Genomic DNA, 20,659 nt, shown 5'->3' with positions numbered 1-20,659 from the left:
TCCTTGAGGGTCTGGTTGAGACCCCCTTTGGACCTCTAGAGTCAGCATCTGATAAACTTCTGACTCTCAAGGTGGTTTTTCTTATTTCAGTTACTTTTCTAAAAAGAATTGGGGATCTACAGGCTCTGTCTGTCTTGCCAGTCTGCTTAGATAAGGTTCCTTTCTCTCTCGAAGCCTTCTGCTCCCCACCGTTTACAACGCCGGAGCATGAAAGGCTTCACAGACTGTGTCCAGTCCGTGCCCTTCAGACTTACGCCACTAGCTAGTGCGGTAGACATAAGTCAGGGCAACTATCTGTTTGCCATGGGACCGCAACAAAGGGGCGCCACCAATTAAACTGTCGCATTGGGTGAGGGATGCTATTGCCCTGGCCTACGAGGTGTGCAGTCAAGCTTTGTATGTAGGTATCAGGGCTCGTTCTACCAGAGGAGTTGCCTCCTCTAAAGCTTTGGCCAGAGGTGTCCCTCTCCAAAATGTTTGTAATGCAGCGGGCTGGTCCTCTCCGCATACATTCATAAGATTTTAGTTTGGATGTTCATGCCACTCCGGGCTCTCACGTCCTTGAGTCAAGATCACAAGCTCATGTCTGAGACCTCTCACGCTCTTGTGAGCACAACTACACAACCGTAAGTGGTCCGAACACCCACAGTGCTGCGGCGTGGGTATTCTAGTTTCCAAAGTGCTAAATCAGCACAGCATCAAAGTGTAGCTTTTTGATGGGGAACGTCTCTGGTTACTTAACTGTAACCCCTATTCCCTGAAAAGCGGAATGAGATGCTGTGCCTCACTGCCACACTGAGGATGCCCCAGGACTGCTCTTCAAACAATATACCTGACAATGCACCTGTGGCGCATCTATTTATAGCCCTGCTACAGGTGCATCCAATGATGTCACCAGCAGAGGCTATAAATTCTGATCAATTTCATTGACGTGTTGTACACATTCACAGCTGGTCACTCATAAGAGGTTCCCAAAGCGCTTAATCAGTGCAGCATCTCGTTCCGCTTTTATCAGGGAACAGGGGTTACATTTAAGTAACCCGAGACATTCCTCGGGTGCAAAAAATCAATAAACCCAGGGAAAGGTACCTAAACTGGCTTTACCAGTTTACCTACTACTTCACCCAGTAACATTTTGGAATTCAGTTGTTATTTATTAATTTTATAACCCCACAGTTATTTATTGTTGTCCAGTTTTCCATTATAATATGATGCAGTATTTTTATTACTTTGAGGATTTGATGTAAATAAGACTGGAATATATTACTATTGTATACTTTTACATTCACCTGGACCTTATTCTCTGATGCTGAGGCTATATTTTATTTAAGCATTGTAGGTAACATTTGTAACTAACAATAAACATACAAAGCACGGTGGCCCCTCAGCACTCTAGAACAGAAGGAAAAAAAAACATTACCGTTCATCAAGCGCTGAAATTTGCTTGTTGCAGAACAATCGGGAACAATTGTAATAGTCCCCTCTTTACAACCTGAACTTGTTAAGTATGTTTAATCTTTGACACCGGTGCTAAAAAAACAACAACAATCTAGACACAGTTCAATGACTGATACAGAATGCAGGTGTCTCGGCATGCATTATTGAAACCTGAAGCTCTTATTAATTTGACACAATGTCTAAAAATGTGCCAGTCCTCCATGAGACAATGAAGAAACAGCAGTGCAGCAGGTATGGATGTTTGGTCAGAGCAGTCGCAGACAAAAACGTGTTCGGTGTGAACAGCCCCTAACTCATCCGTTTGCGCATATCTGTGAGTGAGAGCACATACATGAAACAATTTCGGATGGCCTATATCTTTTTTCATAAATTATAAACCCGAACCCTACTAAAAAAATGTGTACTGCTCGAAGAGCTCTGACAACAGTGTATCTGCACGTGTACCCAGAACAACATGTCACCCTTCAAGCATTTATTGTGGAGTTTTCCGGGGCCCCGCACAATTGTGTGGTTTGCATGGTGGTTAAAACCGCTACTCCCTAAACTAGTCACTCTCTGAAATTTCAAAGCAGAAATAGGATATTTCCTTGATAAAATATTTTGTTTCACAGTCCTCATGTATGGCAGACTGCAGATTTATGGATGCCAGCTAATTGTTTTAGAGTCCGAGCGGTAGCAAGCTTGGCCAAGTGGACTTCCTCCTGTTTTAGGTCTTGACACGCACGTGTGAAGTCTCTGCTAAGTGCAATGGCTCTTTTTGACATTCCAAACTTGTCGTGTTCAAATACTTCCCATCTGCGAACCGGGCTGCTTGAAAACTAACAGTGCAGCATTTGCATTTTAATTTACATTCAATCACAACTGTGAGTGTTTGCTTGCCTTTATGGTGTTGCCTGAAAATTGCCTAGTGTCTTTCCTTTTTTTTTTTTCTCTCTCTTTTTTTTTCCTCTCTCTTTGTATTATAGAGACACTGTGAATCTTACATTTCAATATGCCCATTCGGGGTGACTGTAGATTTACCCCCCACACACACACACACACACACACACACCCACCCTTACAGTATGCACATGCACCCACTGACTAGAAATATTTAGATAAACTAGTCTACTAATCAAGTAGTGTAAAAATGAAGTCATTATTCACTGAAAATCTTGATTCTCTGACATTCTCCCTAGCTTTCCTTTTCACATTTTTGTGGGAAATGGCGATGTCCAATTTCTGAACAAATCGTTCTTTTGAGCCAGATTTTAACAATTAATCTATTGACCCATTTCACAAATTTGTCTGATTTGATTCTCAAGTTCAATTAATTGTCTCAACAACCTAAATTTCAATCTGATCCTATCATATAACTTCAGAAGACTTAGCATGTAGTGGTTAATTTCAAGGTGCTTTTTTTTTTTTTTTTTTTTTTTTTTTTGGTCATGATAAGCTTGATATTCCCAGTTACAGTTATCATTCACTTTCATTGGATAGAAAAATTTGACTAAAAATGTATATTAAAATACAATTTTGCATTCTATAGAAGAAAATCAGTCCTACAAGTTTGGAACAACATGAGGGTGAATAAATGATTCATAAATAATACAACTTTTGATGATCTACTCATTTAGGACAGATTAGTTTAATAGTTGTTCATGCAATCCACCTACAAGTCCATTTTGAAAATCTGAAGTTTTGAACATCTCTACTCCCACCCACTTGCAGTCTGCCCTTATAACATGGTAAATCATGACAGGAAGTTACATTGTCCATGCTACACGTGGCCTGATTTATGTAGTTGAGTACCTCTCCTCTCCATTCATTCTCTCCACTCCACAGTATCACCTGCACCCCTCTCTCTCCCTTTCAATCATTCTCTCTTTATTCAACTCAGCTCTCATAGGGTCCCAAACAGCAGGCTACTGGACTCCAGGGCTGCTGGATGATTGTCAGTGGAGAAATGGAGAGAGACCCTCTCTTTCTGTGCTTTGATTAAACTCCCTGAATCTGTCCATTAGTGGATGCGCTTTACAGAGAATGTGTGGGCTGCTAGATAATGGGGTGCCACAAGAACCAGGGTTGGGAACCTTTCTTTTTCACTCTGCATGATGCCATTTTTCATTTCAGCCTCATAAAAGGTTTCACATTCCACTTTTCCTCCAACCAAAAATTTAAATGTGTGCAATCTTTCCAAGCCTCTGTACCTAATAAGAAGGTGGATGTGCCGTATGACCCTCTCAGTGGCTTAATTACTCATCAAAAGCACAGAGTCTTTTAATAGTGGTGTTGAAAGTGAACCTCAAATCATATTTCTCATGCCATATTTGATTAGTTGGCACAAAGCTCATTTGGCAGATCATTTCCTCAACACAGGAAAATCAGTTTGTTAGTTTTGGTGGGAAAACCAGTTATGGCAAATCTAGTGAGTGGGGATGTGCAAAACTGAATATTTTCAAAATCGACTGGTCAACCAAATGTTCACAGATCCCAGATCAGACACATTTATTGGGGAGTTTACATAAAATGCCAACTTTAAAATGCAACACTCTTTCAAAAACAGTTCATTAAGTTTAGATGCAGTGGAGATGATGTCTGTCTGGATGTGGATGGCTGTAGTGGTAGTGCTTTAAAGATACATTTAAAGACATTTAAGAAACATTCCCTCAAGGGATTTAAAGGACCATACCATACTTAAAGCATTACCTGTAAAATAACAAAACAAAAAAAAAAAAAAAAAAATATCTAAAGCTAGTCAACCTCAATAAAATAATTGGTTGTTCGATCACTAGTAAAAAATTGCCTTGATTTGGATTTGGGGATGAACACAATAGACAATTGCAATGTTTGGCCCACTTTGCACAATTTAAGATCTATGCTTACCTCAGATGATTTTGATTTGGTTTCACCAAATGGACATTGAAACGCTTGCTTCAATAAGCCTGAAATTGATGTCTTCTGGTGTTGATCTTTGACTTTGCCAAAGGCATGGGTCAATACAACACATACAGAATGGTCAATGAACTTTCCCCTAATAGAGGCTACAAGGTCATACATGATTTAAGGGGGAAACTTTGCTTAAATTGGGTCTTTAGATTTGATGTCTGCTGCAGAATTATTTTGATTGAGATTTTATTGTGGTGTCATAGGTTTCATGATTTACTCAATGTTAAAATGCACTGAATTGTGGTTGGCCATTTATCCTGTCAACCAGACGGTCTCTTCCTGTCTAACTGGGCTGTTATTTGCCAGAATATGCTTCAAATTGGACCAGAATTCATGCTAATAGTGTGAAGCAATGTAAGTCTTAAACACAAATACGCTGAGGTTTCTCTGGGTTCCTCTCGAACATTAAACTCTGCATCATAACAGTTTAATGTTCAGGAAGTTCTTGTGGCAATTAAAATGGGATTCAAGAGGAACCCAGGGAAACCTCAGCATATTTGTGTTTAAGTGGACTAGAGGAATTCCTCAAATGTTTTACCTACATGTTTGTTGTTGAAATTATGGCTCCAGCACTCAAATTTTTGGTAGGCTATATTTATGCCTAAACTGCAGTGAGTGCGTTTACATGCACATTTTTACACCAGTTATGCTAAATAAGCCGATGGCATGTGTGGTCATTTAAACGCATTAAACGGCTTTCCTTTATCAGTGTAAGGCCGTAAACGGTTATCTGTAATAGTTATCATAATACTATCATAATACCGGGTATATTTCTGCCAATTAGCCTAATTTTGCATTGCAGGTAAAAACCTTAACCGGCGTTCTTATCGGCTTATCCAGTGTTGTGCGCATGCCTCTTCGTGGTTTGACATCAAAAACAGAGAATAACATGATTTAATACATGATTAAATATCATGTAAACTCTAATTTCTTTCATTGTTGTTGTTTTTTGTTTTGTTTTTTTGTTTCTAAATAAGATGAGTTTTGGGAGTAATCAGCATATTGGTGTGCATGTGTTCAGTGACTAGATCTGTTTTAGAAATTAAGTATAAGGTGTGATTCTCAATATCCACATTGATTTAGTCTCTAGCCCAGAGTGCTGGACTGTTCTTCCATTTATGAGAAAATACTGAATGCACAGGGGCCACTGATTCAGAGTAAGATTTGTTTTTTTTTAACATCCAAATGCAGGGGCTGTGGCTAGATTATAAGTCTGTGGAAAGAGACAATAAAGGCCATCTAATTAAATCCAAACAAGCTGAATGGAGCCATTCTGCTTCTTATTTACATAATTAGTAGGATTTAAAAAAATTATTAAAGGCATTTGTGAATTAATATGCTCAAATTGTCTGGATCGCAGATAAGTAAATAAATAAAGATTTATGGAATAAATTAATCGAGACAATGTGAGAAAGGAGAGCTATGAGATCTGACAGTCGAACAAATGATAATGAAAAGCCCCGTCTTCAAATCGAAAGAGAGCGCGAGAGGAAGACAAAGAGGGAGAGCTCTCAGTTCGAAGACTTAATGTCTACTTCGATGTTAGCTTGTAATTCATGTCTTTGAATGTCTAATCTGCATTCAGATTTGCTTGAATTTTGTAACTGCATAATTTGTGGTTTTCTTCACCTTCTGAGACGTGAGCATGACTGCTGTGTAACTATAAGCACCTAAAAAAACAAGACAAAATGATTTAGTTTTTTGTTTTTAAAGAGTAAATAGTTTTCCCCTATAAATTGATGTCCTCATATGGGGACAGCAGGACTTAGTTGTGAAATGTTAAATAATATCAGGCTATAGAAAGTTATTTTCTTTTTTTCCGTTTTTTTATAAAATTCTTTGTTTCCAGGAGTGTTAGTTATTCATGTTTTTGAGATGTTACAGATATTACAGCTAATTATCTGTAAAGCTGCTTTGGAACAATGTGTTTTGGGAAAGCACAAATAAAAATTATTGGACTTGATTTGACTAACGTTTTAATTGTAATTTTATTTTTTTGTTTTTTCTGTTTCTTTGGCAAAAACATCTCAATGTTCTCTCTGTACACTGTCAAACAAACAAGTGATAGCCAGTGTTGAAGGATTTTACGAATCAGCAATTAGCTAAATTAATTCTGATACAAGCATAGTCCAATCACGGCCAACCATGTTAACATTATATTATAAGTTCTGAATCTAGGTACTGATTACTAGTGTTTGGTTCGTGCCCACCTTAGTCGAGTACAAGTCAAGTCCGAGTTTTTAAACAATTGAGTCAGTTCAAAAGGGTAAGTGTCGGACTGAAGACTGAGTCCATAACAGGCCTGAGACAAGTCTGAGACAAGTGAGTTAGAATTAATCTGTTCATGAATCTGTATTAAAATTGTAATTGTAAACTCAACTTCAATATTTTAAGCTTATTTTAACCTTCACAACTAAGAAAAAAAATGTGGAAGTATAAATGTAACAAACACCTTTGTTGCATTTCATATATACATTTTATGATTATTATACTGCTGTTCAAACTTAAAAGTGGTTTCAGAATGAAAGCATATGCTTTGTGTGAGAAGACAAAACTGTCCTTCAACACACTACTTATTGCGTTCTGTAGACATTTCAATTATTTGTTTCTTTCCCCCTCAAACATAGACAAAAGAAAGAAAGCGAAAGCTTTGTAAGTCATTGCAACCTGGGTTATTATTGTTTCGGATTTTTATTTCTAGTACACTTTTAATTTGTCCATTCAATTTAGTTTAGATTTATCTAAAATTATGGGTGAAATACATTTAATGTAATTAATTAAATACATTGTGTTTATACATTTTAATAAATGGTAATATCAACACATTTAACAATGCCCATAAAATTAAATACAACAATATAAATAGAAAAGCATCAGATACCATTAAAAATGTGTTTGTTTACTACTACTACTACACTTCTTACTTTTCAGTCGTCCTGCTGTGTCCAGGTGTAGACTACTTCCCTAAAGTTAAGATCAAATTTTTTGACAAACTCTCCTTGGGCTAATGTTTCTTTTCACATTATATTTAGTATGGATTATAGGTGAACAGAGACGTCTCCCATTCTTTGCCATTGAAACAAGTGCTAGCTTCCCAGGTAACACACAGAGATTGCGCTACAAATATGTGACGCACATATGATTTACCAGTTGTACGATTTCCATCGTGGTCTATTTAATCTGTTACATTAGCTTAAATATCCTAATGTAGTAGATTTGATTTTGTCTCTATATGTCAACATTTTCACTTAGAAATGACTTCTTCCTGCGTAGTAAGCGTGAGTCTGATAAAATGCTTCCCACTTTCAAAATAACTTCACAATACTCTTTCAGCTTCACAATACTATTTCAGCTTCGCAGTGCACTTCTAGACCCAGGCTCTCTCTCCAGGTCTGCTGGCGGTGTGACTCTTTTATGTCATTCTCCCCGTGCTCACTGTAATTAGAGACAGGTGTTAGACATAATTTAGCTCAGGTGGAAGCGCCCTTACCGCTTTTCTCTCTCTCTCTCTCTCTCTCTCCGGACGGACGCTTGACCACGCCCCCGCTGCCACAAAGTGCTTGTGTGAGACTTTTTTTCAGGGATTGTATCCTATCCTATGCTGTGCTTCTAAAGACAGGAGTTTTCTGCCTGTTTCCACAACACTACATGTTGTAGCAGTAAAAACACTGACTTCAGATCAGTATCTCATCTTGTACGTAGTGACCCAGATCACATTGGGCAGCACAGACACAGATCTCTGATCTTAAAATGACCCTGCAGATGCGGCGGCAGCTGAGATGCCATCCATTACAACTTGTGTATCTCTTCTGTCATCTATCCTCTGAGCACCAGTAGATGAGGACACACTTTCTGTCTCTCCTTCCATCCATTCATCCCTCCATCTTTAACAGGTTTAACAGGCACAGACCTGTTATTCTAACTTATCGACTCACCTGGCTGTATTCTTTTTACAAGCCGTCCGGTTGCGCTGCCTATTGATTGATCAGCTGTCGAGATTATGGATTTCTGCAGGTCTATGATGTGCCGTATTGATGGATGGCTGGTCAGGCCCCACTCTCTCCCAACCCTATTCCCCCTCCTTCTCCCTCTCTCTTTTCTCTATCTCTCTTTTACACACACACACACACACACCTTTGACTCACCCTCATTCATCAGTTGGATGGAGATCAATGTCTGTAGCAATAGTGGGAATGGGGAGGGAGAGAAGTGGAAGAGAGGAAGGGGCGATGATATGACATGATGAGAGAGGGCGAGTTGCCATTTTAGTGATTTGAGTGGTGGATTGGACAACGGGCTCAGTGGAGTGTAGTTTGGCACTCTGCCCTTATCTCAATTTCATCCACGCACTCTTTTTTTTTAGTTTTTTTTGTTAAGCCCTGATTTATGTAAAATTCAATGGTAAATACAACTTAAGCTCTAGCATCTTTGACATGCTGTGTAATACCATGGGAAATCATTTTGACTTGTTCCTTGTTTGTAAAAAGAAACAAAAAATAGTACTTTCATTGAAAGACTATGTGGCAATATTAACGGAGTTTAAAAGCAGAAATATGCAGCTCACGTTTTTGTTAAAGGTGAAGTGTGTAATTTCTTCCCATCTTAAAGGGGCAATGACATGAGGAATCAAATTTTCCTTGATCTTTTGACTTATAAGTGGTCATTTTACTATTAAAACGCACTGTATATTTCAGAATTCAAAATGTCCTCCACACTGCGACCATTTTCTTTTTTCTATTTGCTCCACATTGTGATGTCACACTGTGGTAGACACATCAATGACTACTTTGCCTCATCACGTCCATAACCCCGTCCAGTAGTGGTGAGCAGTGAGATGGCAAGGAGAGAGCATGTCAGTCAAGAGTGGAGAGCCAAACATTACAGTGGGCATTTACTGTCAACCAAAATGGAGCGTTTCTGCCAGAGGGTCAGAATGAGGGTGGAAAATGATCATGTTTGACAAGCATATGCTTTTTGTGCAATTTTTATAAAATGTATACATGTTTAAGCTACACTAGGTAAGATTTTGTTTTTGTAAGGAATGAACAATTTCATTAATGAGCAAGTACATCCACAATCCATCTTTTAAACCATGTATTTGCCTTACCCTGATTCACTATGGTAACATAAAAATGCCGGGACGGATATGGCAAGAAATTGCATACCTGCGTGATTACGTCATGTCCATAAATAAAGAAGCTCTAGAGCTACTACAGTGTGTATATGTGTGGTGAAATATTTGGTGTGTATTTTTCTTGTTCGACAAAGATATTTAATTGGACTGATAGTTAACCAGATAGCTATCTTAGCGTGGTAGTTCTTTAGATAGCGCTAGCCACTCTAATGTGGTATTTTATTATTTGCCTGTTATAATATTTTCCACTGTTTGACTTTATCTGATATGACTAGCAATTTTTGTCTAATGTCAGTGTTAGCTATGCTACTTACCTGCTAATAAGACATATTTTAGGATATCCGTCTTTTTCTTCCTTTCGTTATTTATTTATTTATTTATTGAGGGGAGGGGGTGAGTTTTCCTGTTGTTAGTGACATTTGCTCTGATAGGATTATCACCTTTAACCATGGTTACACTGATGTCCTCAAACCATCAGATTCATCCACGCAGGAGAACAGAGCCAAAGTCCTACTGATGTGATTACACGTCATAACAATGTTCCTCCGCAAGTAGCTTGCAGTTTTATGCTTAAACTGCTAGAGGGCCAAGACTTACATAGTGTATCTTAAACATGATTTTACTGTGATAAAATCACTTACTAACCATATCTGTGTAAAATTAAATGCAATATTAAAACATTTTGTCATGTAAACGACGTAACGCTGGTAAGCCCTTATTTTTTATAATGCAAAAACCACTATAACACTCATGTTTACATCTTGTGGCTATACTTTTGAAACGGTGTGTATTTTAATGTTTATGAATGGACCCTGTTCACTTCCATTGTAAATGCATAGCTGTTAAATGTACTTAATTTTGAAATAAACAAGGGAGGAGTCTAAATAATTTTTTGTGGCTATGTCAATCATATCAGTCATAAATGTTGTCAATTGAGTATAGATCAGGAACATTCCATTAACTTGAAATATTGCTTTTATGATTCTACCCATCTTTACTGTCCAGATGCATTAAAATTTGCAGTTACACTAGGGAATTTACAATGGAAGTGAATGGGGCCAGTCCATAAGCATTAACATAATTTCTGTTTCAAAAGTATAACATTATATATGTTTAAACTGCACTATGTAAGATTTTTTTTGTTGATTTAAATTATGTACAGATATAATGTCCTAATGCATAAGAGGGAAAAGATATAGAAAATGCAGCCTGTACCTAATTGAACTAATGTTAAGAGGGGCTGTAGTGATGGCAGTGATCAGACCATTCCGAAAATAAGACCACCCATTGAAACGGGCATTGGCATGTGGGTGGGACTGTGCAAAATGTGTGTAGGGACCCCAGAGAAAAATTCAAACCTCCCAGTATCTTTAATGACGTCTCCGTAATTCGACATTTAGTGAGTTAGCAAGGAGGAGGAGGAGGAGAAGAGGATGAGACACAATGGCAGTGGAAGTTGTCTTTGAGGATGAGTGAAGAAGACTGGTGGGAGTGCTAGAGAGCAGAGCAGCCCTGCCCCTGTCAGAAGTGTGAAAGGGAGGTGACGTGGTAATGTGGCGAGAATCGGAGTCTAATTTGATCTAAAGTGGATTCCTAAATTGAGATAGAGAAAAAAAGTCATCACAAAATGGCCTTGCTACCCTCCCCTCCCCACCCGCCTCCACTTATATAACCACTCTTCCAATTTTGACTCGATTGCTTATTAACAAGGACAGAGAGAGAGAGAATAAGGAATGAGGGGAGGATTGTTCTCTTACACTGTACTCCTTTACCTTTGCAATTTTCAAGTATATCCTTTCAAGGGCTGGGTGGTATGACAGAAGAAATGTGTTAACCAGAAGAATTTTTCTGTTTCTACTGCAGTAGATATATTTGTGTGGCTTTCATTAGAAAAGACAGCTTTATGTAATTTATAAGAGAGAGCGATTTGGACTGAAATATTGAGTAATTTGAAATGATACAGAGATGGATGTCTTGTTATTAACTTGTTATTAAGGGGTGTAATGTGATGTGGAGTAATGTGAAAATTCACAATTTTCTACATTCATTTAGAATTCAAATGATGTGCTGACACAGTCTTACATATATCGGCTCTTACAGCAGAGTAATCTTTTTATTTTTATTTGCTTCTATCAAGTTCCAAATTAAGTCAAAATAATCAAATGAAATCTAAAATGAATTTTTTTTTTTGTTGAATGTTCCAGTAAAAATAAGTAATATCTTGACACTTTTATCCAAAGCAACTTAAATTGGAATGTAAATTTACAATTATATAACTGTAACAGTAAAAATGTAGATGTTTTTTTTTTTTATTAATTTTTTTATATTATTTTGAGATATTATTGTGGTCATACCGCCCACCCCTAGTTTGTGCCATTGTTATCACTTTCTATTCAAATGTTGCTTGTTTCCAGCAAGTTTCTCCATTACTTCATGTTACAGCAATCTCAATTTTCGTACAGCTCAGTAAGCCAATCTGATGCTAACCCTGATGAAATTAATTTCACTTGGCTTCACATGTGTAAAATCCTGACCTACGTGGACATGAACACAAAGTGTGATCGAGGGAGATGCCAAACACATGGAGCTACAGAAATCCTAACTGCATTGTCATAATCGTCATATGCGTTAAGCCTCACATACAAAACGTGCAGCTCCGGTCTGAATAAAGCATTGTTTTGCTCGACTTGGCTAGAGGAAATGGAAGTGACAACTGCGGTATGGCTTCAGTTATTAAGGAGGCTCTGAAACCCCCCACTAAAATTGTCCTCTCTGTCAAAAAGAAGCTTTGGTTAACATGGGGGCCACACCATGACATTAGAAAGACCATAATAATCAGCACAAAGGCTCAATTGTACAGGTGGTCGAGAAATGCGTGTATTGTGTGTGCTACTGAGAATTTGTGGAAGCTTAGGGATTGTGTTTGTACGTTTTCTTATTAGTGGTGCTTGCTCATACTTTGGGTTAGATATTAGTTCAAATCCCTAACTCTAGTATTTGGCACATAACTTTTTCCACACTGTGTAATACAGACATAAATGATGCCTCAAAACATACAGCATGTTGAGGAGATTATATCCCATTTCCAAGATTTTCGCCTGGTGGACGATAAAACTTTGAGAGATTTTTCTTTGCCACTGTCACTTTTGATCTGTTCACTGTAGGGCTTTGTTATGCACTATTCTTTGTAAAGCTTTGGAAACTAATTATGTTGTGAAAATCAATTTGCAGATAAATTTAAATTAAACTGCTGAAAAATCACATAGACTGTCATGAAAGCATAAACTCAAACCATATCTAGGCATCTGGATATTTTAGAGACTTTAAGGTGGGCTCTTTTGACTTGGGCAAGTAAGCAAACACCAAGAATAGCCTAGCAACTACCCAATGCTCCTTAACAACCGCATGGCAATGCCCTTGCAACAAACCACAACACCCTTGCATCATGTTGGCAAGTTTTGCATGAGCAAGCACCACTCACAATTTCTTCAGAATTTCAAAATCTACTTGTACAATTTTTTTTTTTTTTTATACAAATAGAACAAATGTACAAAATAAATTAGTTGGAGCTGTCTTTTCCCTTGCATCTCTGACCCTGCAAAATAATTTAGACTTGGCTCATATCACATAACTCATTATGTAAGCACATGTTCTGCCTGAGAGCACTGTGCAGGGGCTTGATCACATGACCTGCCTGATCTCTCAGCGGTCCCTTACTGGTGACGGCTGTTTTGTGGTAATTCGTGACTTATTGAAAAAGCAGCTCCTAATGAAATTACAGATCTGATGCGAACACAACTGATTCAAAATAATCTTAACAGGACTTGATGTGAAGTGTTAAAGGGATAGTTCACCAAATTATTTTCATCTTTTACTGACCCTAATGCTGTTCCAAACCATATTATTTTATTTCCTTTGTGGAAGACAAGACAGAATGCTAACCTCAGTCACCATTCAGATTCATTAAATGAGCAAAAAATATGTGACTGTCTCTGCTATAGAACAAAAATAGAGATGTTAGGTAGAATGCCTCAAAGTAATACGGGATTGGAACAACATGAGGGTGAGTAAATGATGGAATTTTTATTTTTGTGTGTAATTCCGACATCTACCAGCAACATCTTCAACTACTGTCGAAGTTAACTAGACAAACATTTACCACCTTTGTGAATGCCTCTAAGACAGGTGATGTTAAGACTATTTAAAAACCTCGGTTTTGCAGAAGGATGTGTTTTGTGTTTGCTCGGGGGGGTCGTGTTTTTAAAAGGGCCCATTTCAAAATGATGTCAAGCTGATCTGAAAAAGAGTGAAAATGACTGCGAGCTCCTTGTGAATACGCCTTCCCCTGTGTGCAAACCCATGCACACAGCTATGATTATGATTCAGCGTGCGTGTGTGTGTGTGTGTGTGTGTGTGTGTGTGTGTGTGTGTGTGTTTGCATACATGTGAGTGTTTCCATAGAGCCCCTGAGAAAGGAAAGCATGCTTTAGATCCCAATGGAAGAGCTTAAAGTTTAATAAGGTCAAAACTGCTGAATGGGGCTTCGAGTTAATGTGCTGCAACGGAGCACATGCACACATAATGTCCCTTCAAGTTAGTCTTATTGTGTGTGCTTATTAGAGGGATAATGGTTGGCCGATGATTGTCCTGCAGGTTACTGGATTCTGATTGGTGTGTTCTGAGCATGTGTACTGTATGTGCAGATAATCTGCAGGGAAGAGAGTTTAACAACATGGGGCTAATCCTCTCTATTGAATTTTATGGTTCTCATTTTATAATTCTCTCACTGGGATTTACATTAGCGTGTGTTTCTGTTTGTATTTGACAGAGATTAGTGCCCTTTTGACATCAACACATGCCTTCAGTCAGTCCTGTTTGTCACGTCATATTCCTTTCTTATTTTCATTTCCATGTCTCTTGCTTTGATGTCAATTCACTATCTACGTTTACGTGCAGCCGAATAATCGGTTATTAATCCAACTGATAGTTCAATTAGAATGAAAACATTTGTGTATACGACTAGCATGGAAAAAAAAATTGAGCTCAATCCCTATTAAATGTATGTCCGATTTGAAGGAGGTGTTGAAAATTAAATTTTCAGTCAAAATTATTGCAGCATAAACCTTTGAATCACACTATATTCACAATTGGATTAAAAAATAACTTTGGTACATGCGTAACAAATACAGTGCAGGAAAACTCGCCTGCCAAGTTTTGCCACTTTTTTCCAATTACTTTTAAACTGGACTCTTGGATTTTTAGTGAATGTATGAAGTCAGTTCCCCTCAAGTTCACACAGGTGTCTACACAGGTATATTTCATCACATTGACTATGGTCATGTTCCACTAATAGTTGACCGCCAGAAGTGCTCAAATACCCTTGTCTTCATTCTGAATGGTATATCTGTCTTTTTATAATTTGAAACCTAACTTTTTTTATGCAATGTTTTAAAATAAATGACTTTTTTATATATATTTTCTTATGTAATGCAAAGGCATTCAGTGTCCAGATTATTTGGGGCCACTGTACATATAAATAATACATTCAGACTCTACAGTCGGATTCAATTTCGTTCTTTTCTTTTTTTATTCTATCTCTCTCTCTCTCTTTTTCGTCTGTCTGTCTGTCTGTCTTGCTCTTGAAGGTCAGATCAGCAGGAAGCTTGTTTCAAACCAATCAAAGCAAAGGCAGAACACTTCTTTTCATTATGTCTGGCAGTTAACGCAATGTCTACAAGGCTAAAAAATGGACTCTGAATCATACACACAAGTGCTCTTGTGGCAGAAGTGCACGACGACTCTGAAGGAGCCTTCATTGCTGATCTGGCCTTTTTATGAAATTGCATTCAGCCTTGTGTAGTGATGTTTTACTGGTCGTACATTTGAGAGTGGAGAGCTGAGCAAAAGAGAAATAAGCGCTTTTGATTGCACTAAATAATTAATAATTTAGCCTCTGATACTCTAATGTTTGGCAAAGTGATTGGAGACATGGCTGCATGGGCTAATGTAGTTTGCCTAATTTTTGTGCATTGTTGTATGTATGGTTATGAATTTAAAGGTATGGAAAAAAGGGATAAACTTTGTTTTATAAAGATGCATGTAAAAAGCCCTAGCACCAGACACAACTGAAGTGGTGCTGTCCACTGTGCTGAAATTGGTACCACAGTCCAAGCGCTGTCCAAGGTCCTTATGTTGTGACATGTAGAGTTAGTTTGCACAGTTCACAATATTCCAGGTTCCGCTCATTTGAATTGTTTATGTACTTGTTTAAGCTGCTGTTCCTGGGTCCACTCATTTTAATTGTTTATAATCAGAATGTTTCATTAGTGTTTAGTAATGGTTGAATTGCAGTAGAAATTACATATTACATAATGCAAATATGCTTCCATGGTCTCTTGGGCTCCATTGCAGTATGATGCTGCTTTAAAAAGGCTTTCATTTTCTCTCCAAAACAATTAATATTTAATGTTGAGTCAAGCACATTGTACCACAGACCGTAATCACCAGCCAAAAATCTGTCAAGATGCTTGTGCTTTGCACAGTTGTGTGACATTATCAGTTGATGATCTGTGTTCTTCATCTCACTAAATGCAGCTCCACAGGTTTGTCAGTCCCCATTTCTGCTCTAATATACAGTCAGTCTCTAAATCATCAGCACGTTCCTCTGGGAACGTGTTCATCATTATTAAACACTATCGGCTGTATGCGTTCTGACAGCAAGATAAAGAAAATGCACCGAATATAATTGTAATTTAATGATTGTGATGCTTCTGATAATCAGTGCTGTTGTTTATATTCTTTCTGTCTTGTGTTTGTGTTTTTGATTCTAGTAGTCTTACTGAATTCTAAGGAGTCCCAGGCAGAGCTGGGTTGGACATCATATCCTTCTAATGGGGTAAGTTGTCTTGCTGCTTTATTAGATAATTAATTGCCTATGGTATATAGCATGGGTTCAGTTTACTGGATGATTGGCCTGCATATTTATTTTGTATTTGTAGTATGTCAAATATAAAACATCATTTTTTTAGGGCCGTTAATGTGTTCTAATCTAAAGGCTCCAAATAATGATGTTCCAGTGTATCACAGTTTTAAGGAAATGTATTATCTTATCTAATCTAATCATATCTTATAGTTCTAGCTACAAAATAAATAAATAAACTTTTACTAGTTACAACATTTTCTCAAAACTACTAAATAATTGTTACTGAAATTGTTAAGGAACCAAATAATAATAAAACAGAACTGGAACTAGAATTGTTAAATTCCTTTTGATTGCTATCGCAAACATGCACACACTCCACAAACACATGTGGTTCTGTTTAATTGGCTTTAGGCAAAATCTTGGTGCTACACTGCAGAATTTCTCTGTCTATCTTTTGTTTTATATTTTCCTTTTTTCCTCTCCTTTTCCCTATCCCCATTCCTTAACTGTATTACTAACACAATCTCTTCTCTAAACCCAGCATAGACCATTTTGCCCTCACAGATAAATGCCTATTTATTAATTTTTTGTCTCTTTTCTGTTTTCTTTCATCTGCTTCTTTTTCCAAAGCTAAATCATGTGCTAAAGATTACATGTATAGTTTTGATTCATAGCTGCGATGAGCGGTAAACCTTACAGTTAACGTCTCATCTCAGGATGGACACATTCAGTCTGTCGTAACATTGTCTGTAAAGAGAAATGGCCGCAAGCTGGGGACTCGGTGCAAGCTGTTATTTGTTTAGCTTGTTAATTCTGGCCCTGACAGTGATTAAATCCTCTGTCTGCTGCTCCCAGACGTTACCCACCACAGCTGTGCGGTCATAAACACACTACACACACATACTCATACTTAAACAATACACTGGATTGATCTCTCTATGGTCTTCATCAGGATGTGTTGAAATTCACTGCCACTCATAGTTGTATCTGTGAAGAAACTCTGCCAAATTCATGCAATGATTCAAACTGCTCAATTCCCCCAGAAACACTAGATCTTCATTACAGTGCAATTAATTGGGAAAACAGCATGAGTGCGGTCGTCTTTTGAGGCTCATTATTATCTCTCTGCTAGACAATGATCTTGTTTATGGCACTTATTGAACATGGTTTAGTCTTTGTTTTCTGTGTTTGAGACCATTACCGATTTGGTATTCATCCTCTTTGTAGCACCACTATTGCAGCCATACATATGCACACGGTTGTTTTTGGCCACGTGGTCTAGCAGGATGACTTTGATGTGGTCCTGTTGGCGGCACACGCCCCGCAATCTGTCCAAAGTGCATGTTTTCCGATATGTTATGTGCGAGACGAACTCGACCTTCTGAAAGAGCGGGTAGCCTCGTCTCATGCAGCAGTTCTGACACTGGGGATAATAATGATTAAGTAATGACTCTCGCTGCATCAGACGTGTGCTCAAGTAGATGATGCTGCCACCCCCCCCCCCCAATCGGGGGAGAGGAATGTTCATGTACCACTGACAGGGAGATGCTCCGCATCCTTACAAGAGCTGTCAAAGAGCTTCACCTTGAGTGGTCTCCCCCAGAGGAACCTGAACATTCTTGCCTCGATGAATGGTTCCTGCAGTCCGGACGCCGTCAAAGGGCAGCGTCCCGCAAATCTGCCCCATTCTTCCTTGAATTTCATAACAAACTATCTAAATCCTGGCACGCGCCCTTTTGGCACGCTCGCGCAGTGACACCATCCTATTTAATGTGGATCATTGTGAAGAAAACGGTTATGTCCAAATACATCCTGTGGAGGAGCCGATAGTGGCACACCTGTGCCAGCGAGTAACAGGGCATGTAAATTATGCCCCATAGATACTTCAAAACCTTGTCGACAAACGTCCGCACTGGCGGGAAAAGCTTTCTCAGCGGCAAGACAAGCAGGATCGGCACTCCACGCAATGTCAGTGCTCCACGTATTTCAAGCCAAGCTCCTCAGGCAAATGGACGAGCACGGCTTCGATCCAGAGACATTCAAAGAGTTCTGCACCGCTACAGACTTAGTGCTGCATACCATGAAAGTCACTGTGCAGGCCATCGGCAAGTCCATGTGCAACCTGGCATTTCTGGATTGAGATATATGGCTGATCCTCACAGAAATGAGTGATACAGAAAAATACACTCTTTTGGATGCTCCAGTATCTCCAGCCTGCCTCTTTGGCGGCTCTTTGAATAAATTTGCTGAGTGTTACATCGTGACTCGGCAGCAGTCACAAGCTACGAGACACTTTATACCCAAACAGAGTATATAACAGACGGTACACCCTTGCTCTGTTTCAAGCCAGCACCCAACTAAAAGTCCCATACCTGCTGCCTCACCAACACCGGTGTATCAGCACACGCATCAAAAGCATTCCTGACGGGCACAACGCTTAGAAGCGGAAAGCAGAGCCCTCGGTTCCCTCCGGGTCTGCTCCAAAAAAATGCTCTATTGGAAACCTAAAACACTGTTCCCCATCTTCCCTCTACTTGTTGTCGGGAAAGGAATATTTCTGTTTACAATATTGTTCAAAATGTTTTCTCTGTTTCTTGCACTCAAATAAATGCAACGAGTGAAAAAAAGAATACAGCACTCATTGCAAATGCATGAGATCCTCACACATTCTCAAAAAAGAGCCCTTTTCCTCTACAAAGCACCCATGCCAGCGGGTGCACACACCTCACGAGCAAGCACATTCAGGCCATTCTACAGTGTCTGTCTCAGTTCAAACTGGGGAGAACCCTTCCACTGAAGCTGTTTCAGAAAGCATTGGGATTTATGGCGGCAGCATCCGCCATCATTTCATTAGGTGTCTTACACATGATACCTCTGCAGTGCTGGCTGAAGTGCCGTGTCAAGTAATTTTATTTGTATAGCGCCTTTCACAACTCACACCGTTTCAAAGCAGCTTTACAGAAAATCATGCATTAACAGAAAATGAAATTGTGATATCTATAATGTCTTGGTCATCATAGTGTAGTTTGATAAAATACAATTGTGAATTGTGTTTAAAAATAAGTAATTCAATAATAATTGTATTTAGAAACCAAGTGAGCAAGCCGAAGGTGTCTTTGCTAGGAACACAAAACTCCATAAGATGCTATTTAATGGAGAAAAATAACCTTGGGAGAAACCAGACTCATTGTGGGGGCCAGTTCTCCTCTGGCTAACATCATGAATTTAATGGCAGTATTACTTATGTTTAGTGCAGTTATGTAAACTTACCTGTCCAATAAGAAGAATGCCAATTCAAGGTCCGTTTTGATCCCCAAAATCAATCAAATTATTATTTTTTTTTTGGCTTACTCTGAGTTTGTGTAGGAGTCTGTGCTGTGCTTGGAGCCAGACGTTTGTTGGAAAGCGGAAGCACTAAGGCAAGGCTCTCTGGAGCAAGCATAACCGTCACATCCTCATGTGAACCTCGCTCCCTTCACATGAAAATCAGTCTACAGGCTTTAATAGGCAACCTAGGAAGTCTGGGAAGAGCACATTTTTAAGTTGCGTTACAAGCTGTTCACACATTGACAAAAAAAGGCGAATATTACTTGAATTTTTTTTTACATATTGCACCTTTAAGCTAAGTAAGTGTTAAGGGTCCTCTTTGGTACTCGAAGTCTCAAGCCCCGCTGGGAGCGGACGCAATGGCACACACATTTCCTGTAAAACGCAAATATGCGTTTCCGCCGGTATGCCTGATTCACTTGGTCAGGGCTGTAGCAAGGTAATCTGGGCCTCCTGACTGTATATTGCTCTGGGCCCCTTTCCTATTAAAACATACAGTTTAGAATTTGTTGTGTGGCCCCCTAGGCCTTTGGGCCCATTGAATAGCTACGACCCTGCACTCTGTCATATGCAAAATCAGAGAAGACAAGGAAACCGTTCTATTTGTTGCGGTGAATTGGCCCAACCAGCCATGGTTTCCAGAAATGATGGAGATGCTGTACAGCTCGCCATGGGAAATATAGCCGAGGAGGGATCTCCTCTCAAGCGCAAGGCACAATCTGGCATGCACAGCCCCAACTGTGGAACTTGCAAGTGTGGCCCCTGAACGGGGTGCACTAGACATGCCAGAACTGACGCTTTCAGTCATGAACACAATTTTACAGGCAAGAGGCCTCTACGTGCTAAAAAGCATGATTTAATCATAAAGTTCCTTAAGGGAGCAAGACGAT

At 38.9% G+C, this 20,659-nt stretch overlaps 1 protein-coding gene across 2 annotated transcripts in view; it reads left to right on the top strand.

Annotated features, from left to right (window-relative positions):
• LOC127650961 (ephrin type-A receptor 7-like) overlaps positions 1-20,659 on the top strand; it is a 207,020-nt gene that overhangs the window by 31,866 nt on the left and 154,495 nt on the right. For both annotated transcript variants that reach the window (XM_052136643.1, XM_052136642.1), the window contains exon 2: positions 16,351-16,415. In XM_052136643.1, coding sequence (XP_051992603.1) covers positions 16,351-16,415 — 65 coding nt within the window. The remainder of the gene's footprint in view (positions 1-16,350; positions 16,416-20,659) is intronic.

This window comes from Xyrauchen texanus, chromosome 10 (assembly GCF_025860055.1).
Source record: "Xyrauchen texanus isolate HMW12.3.18 chromosome 10, RBS_HiC_50CHRs, whole genome shotgun sequence".
NCBI classification, from domain to species: domain Eukaryota; kingdom Metazoa; phylum Chordata; class Actinopteri; order Cypriniformes; family Catostomidae; genus Xyrauchen; species Xyrauchen texanus.
Note: the sequence above shows the minus strand (reverse complement) of the source record. Positions and strands in the feature narration are given on the sequence as shown.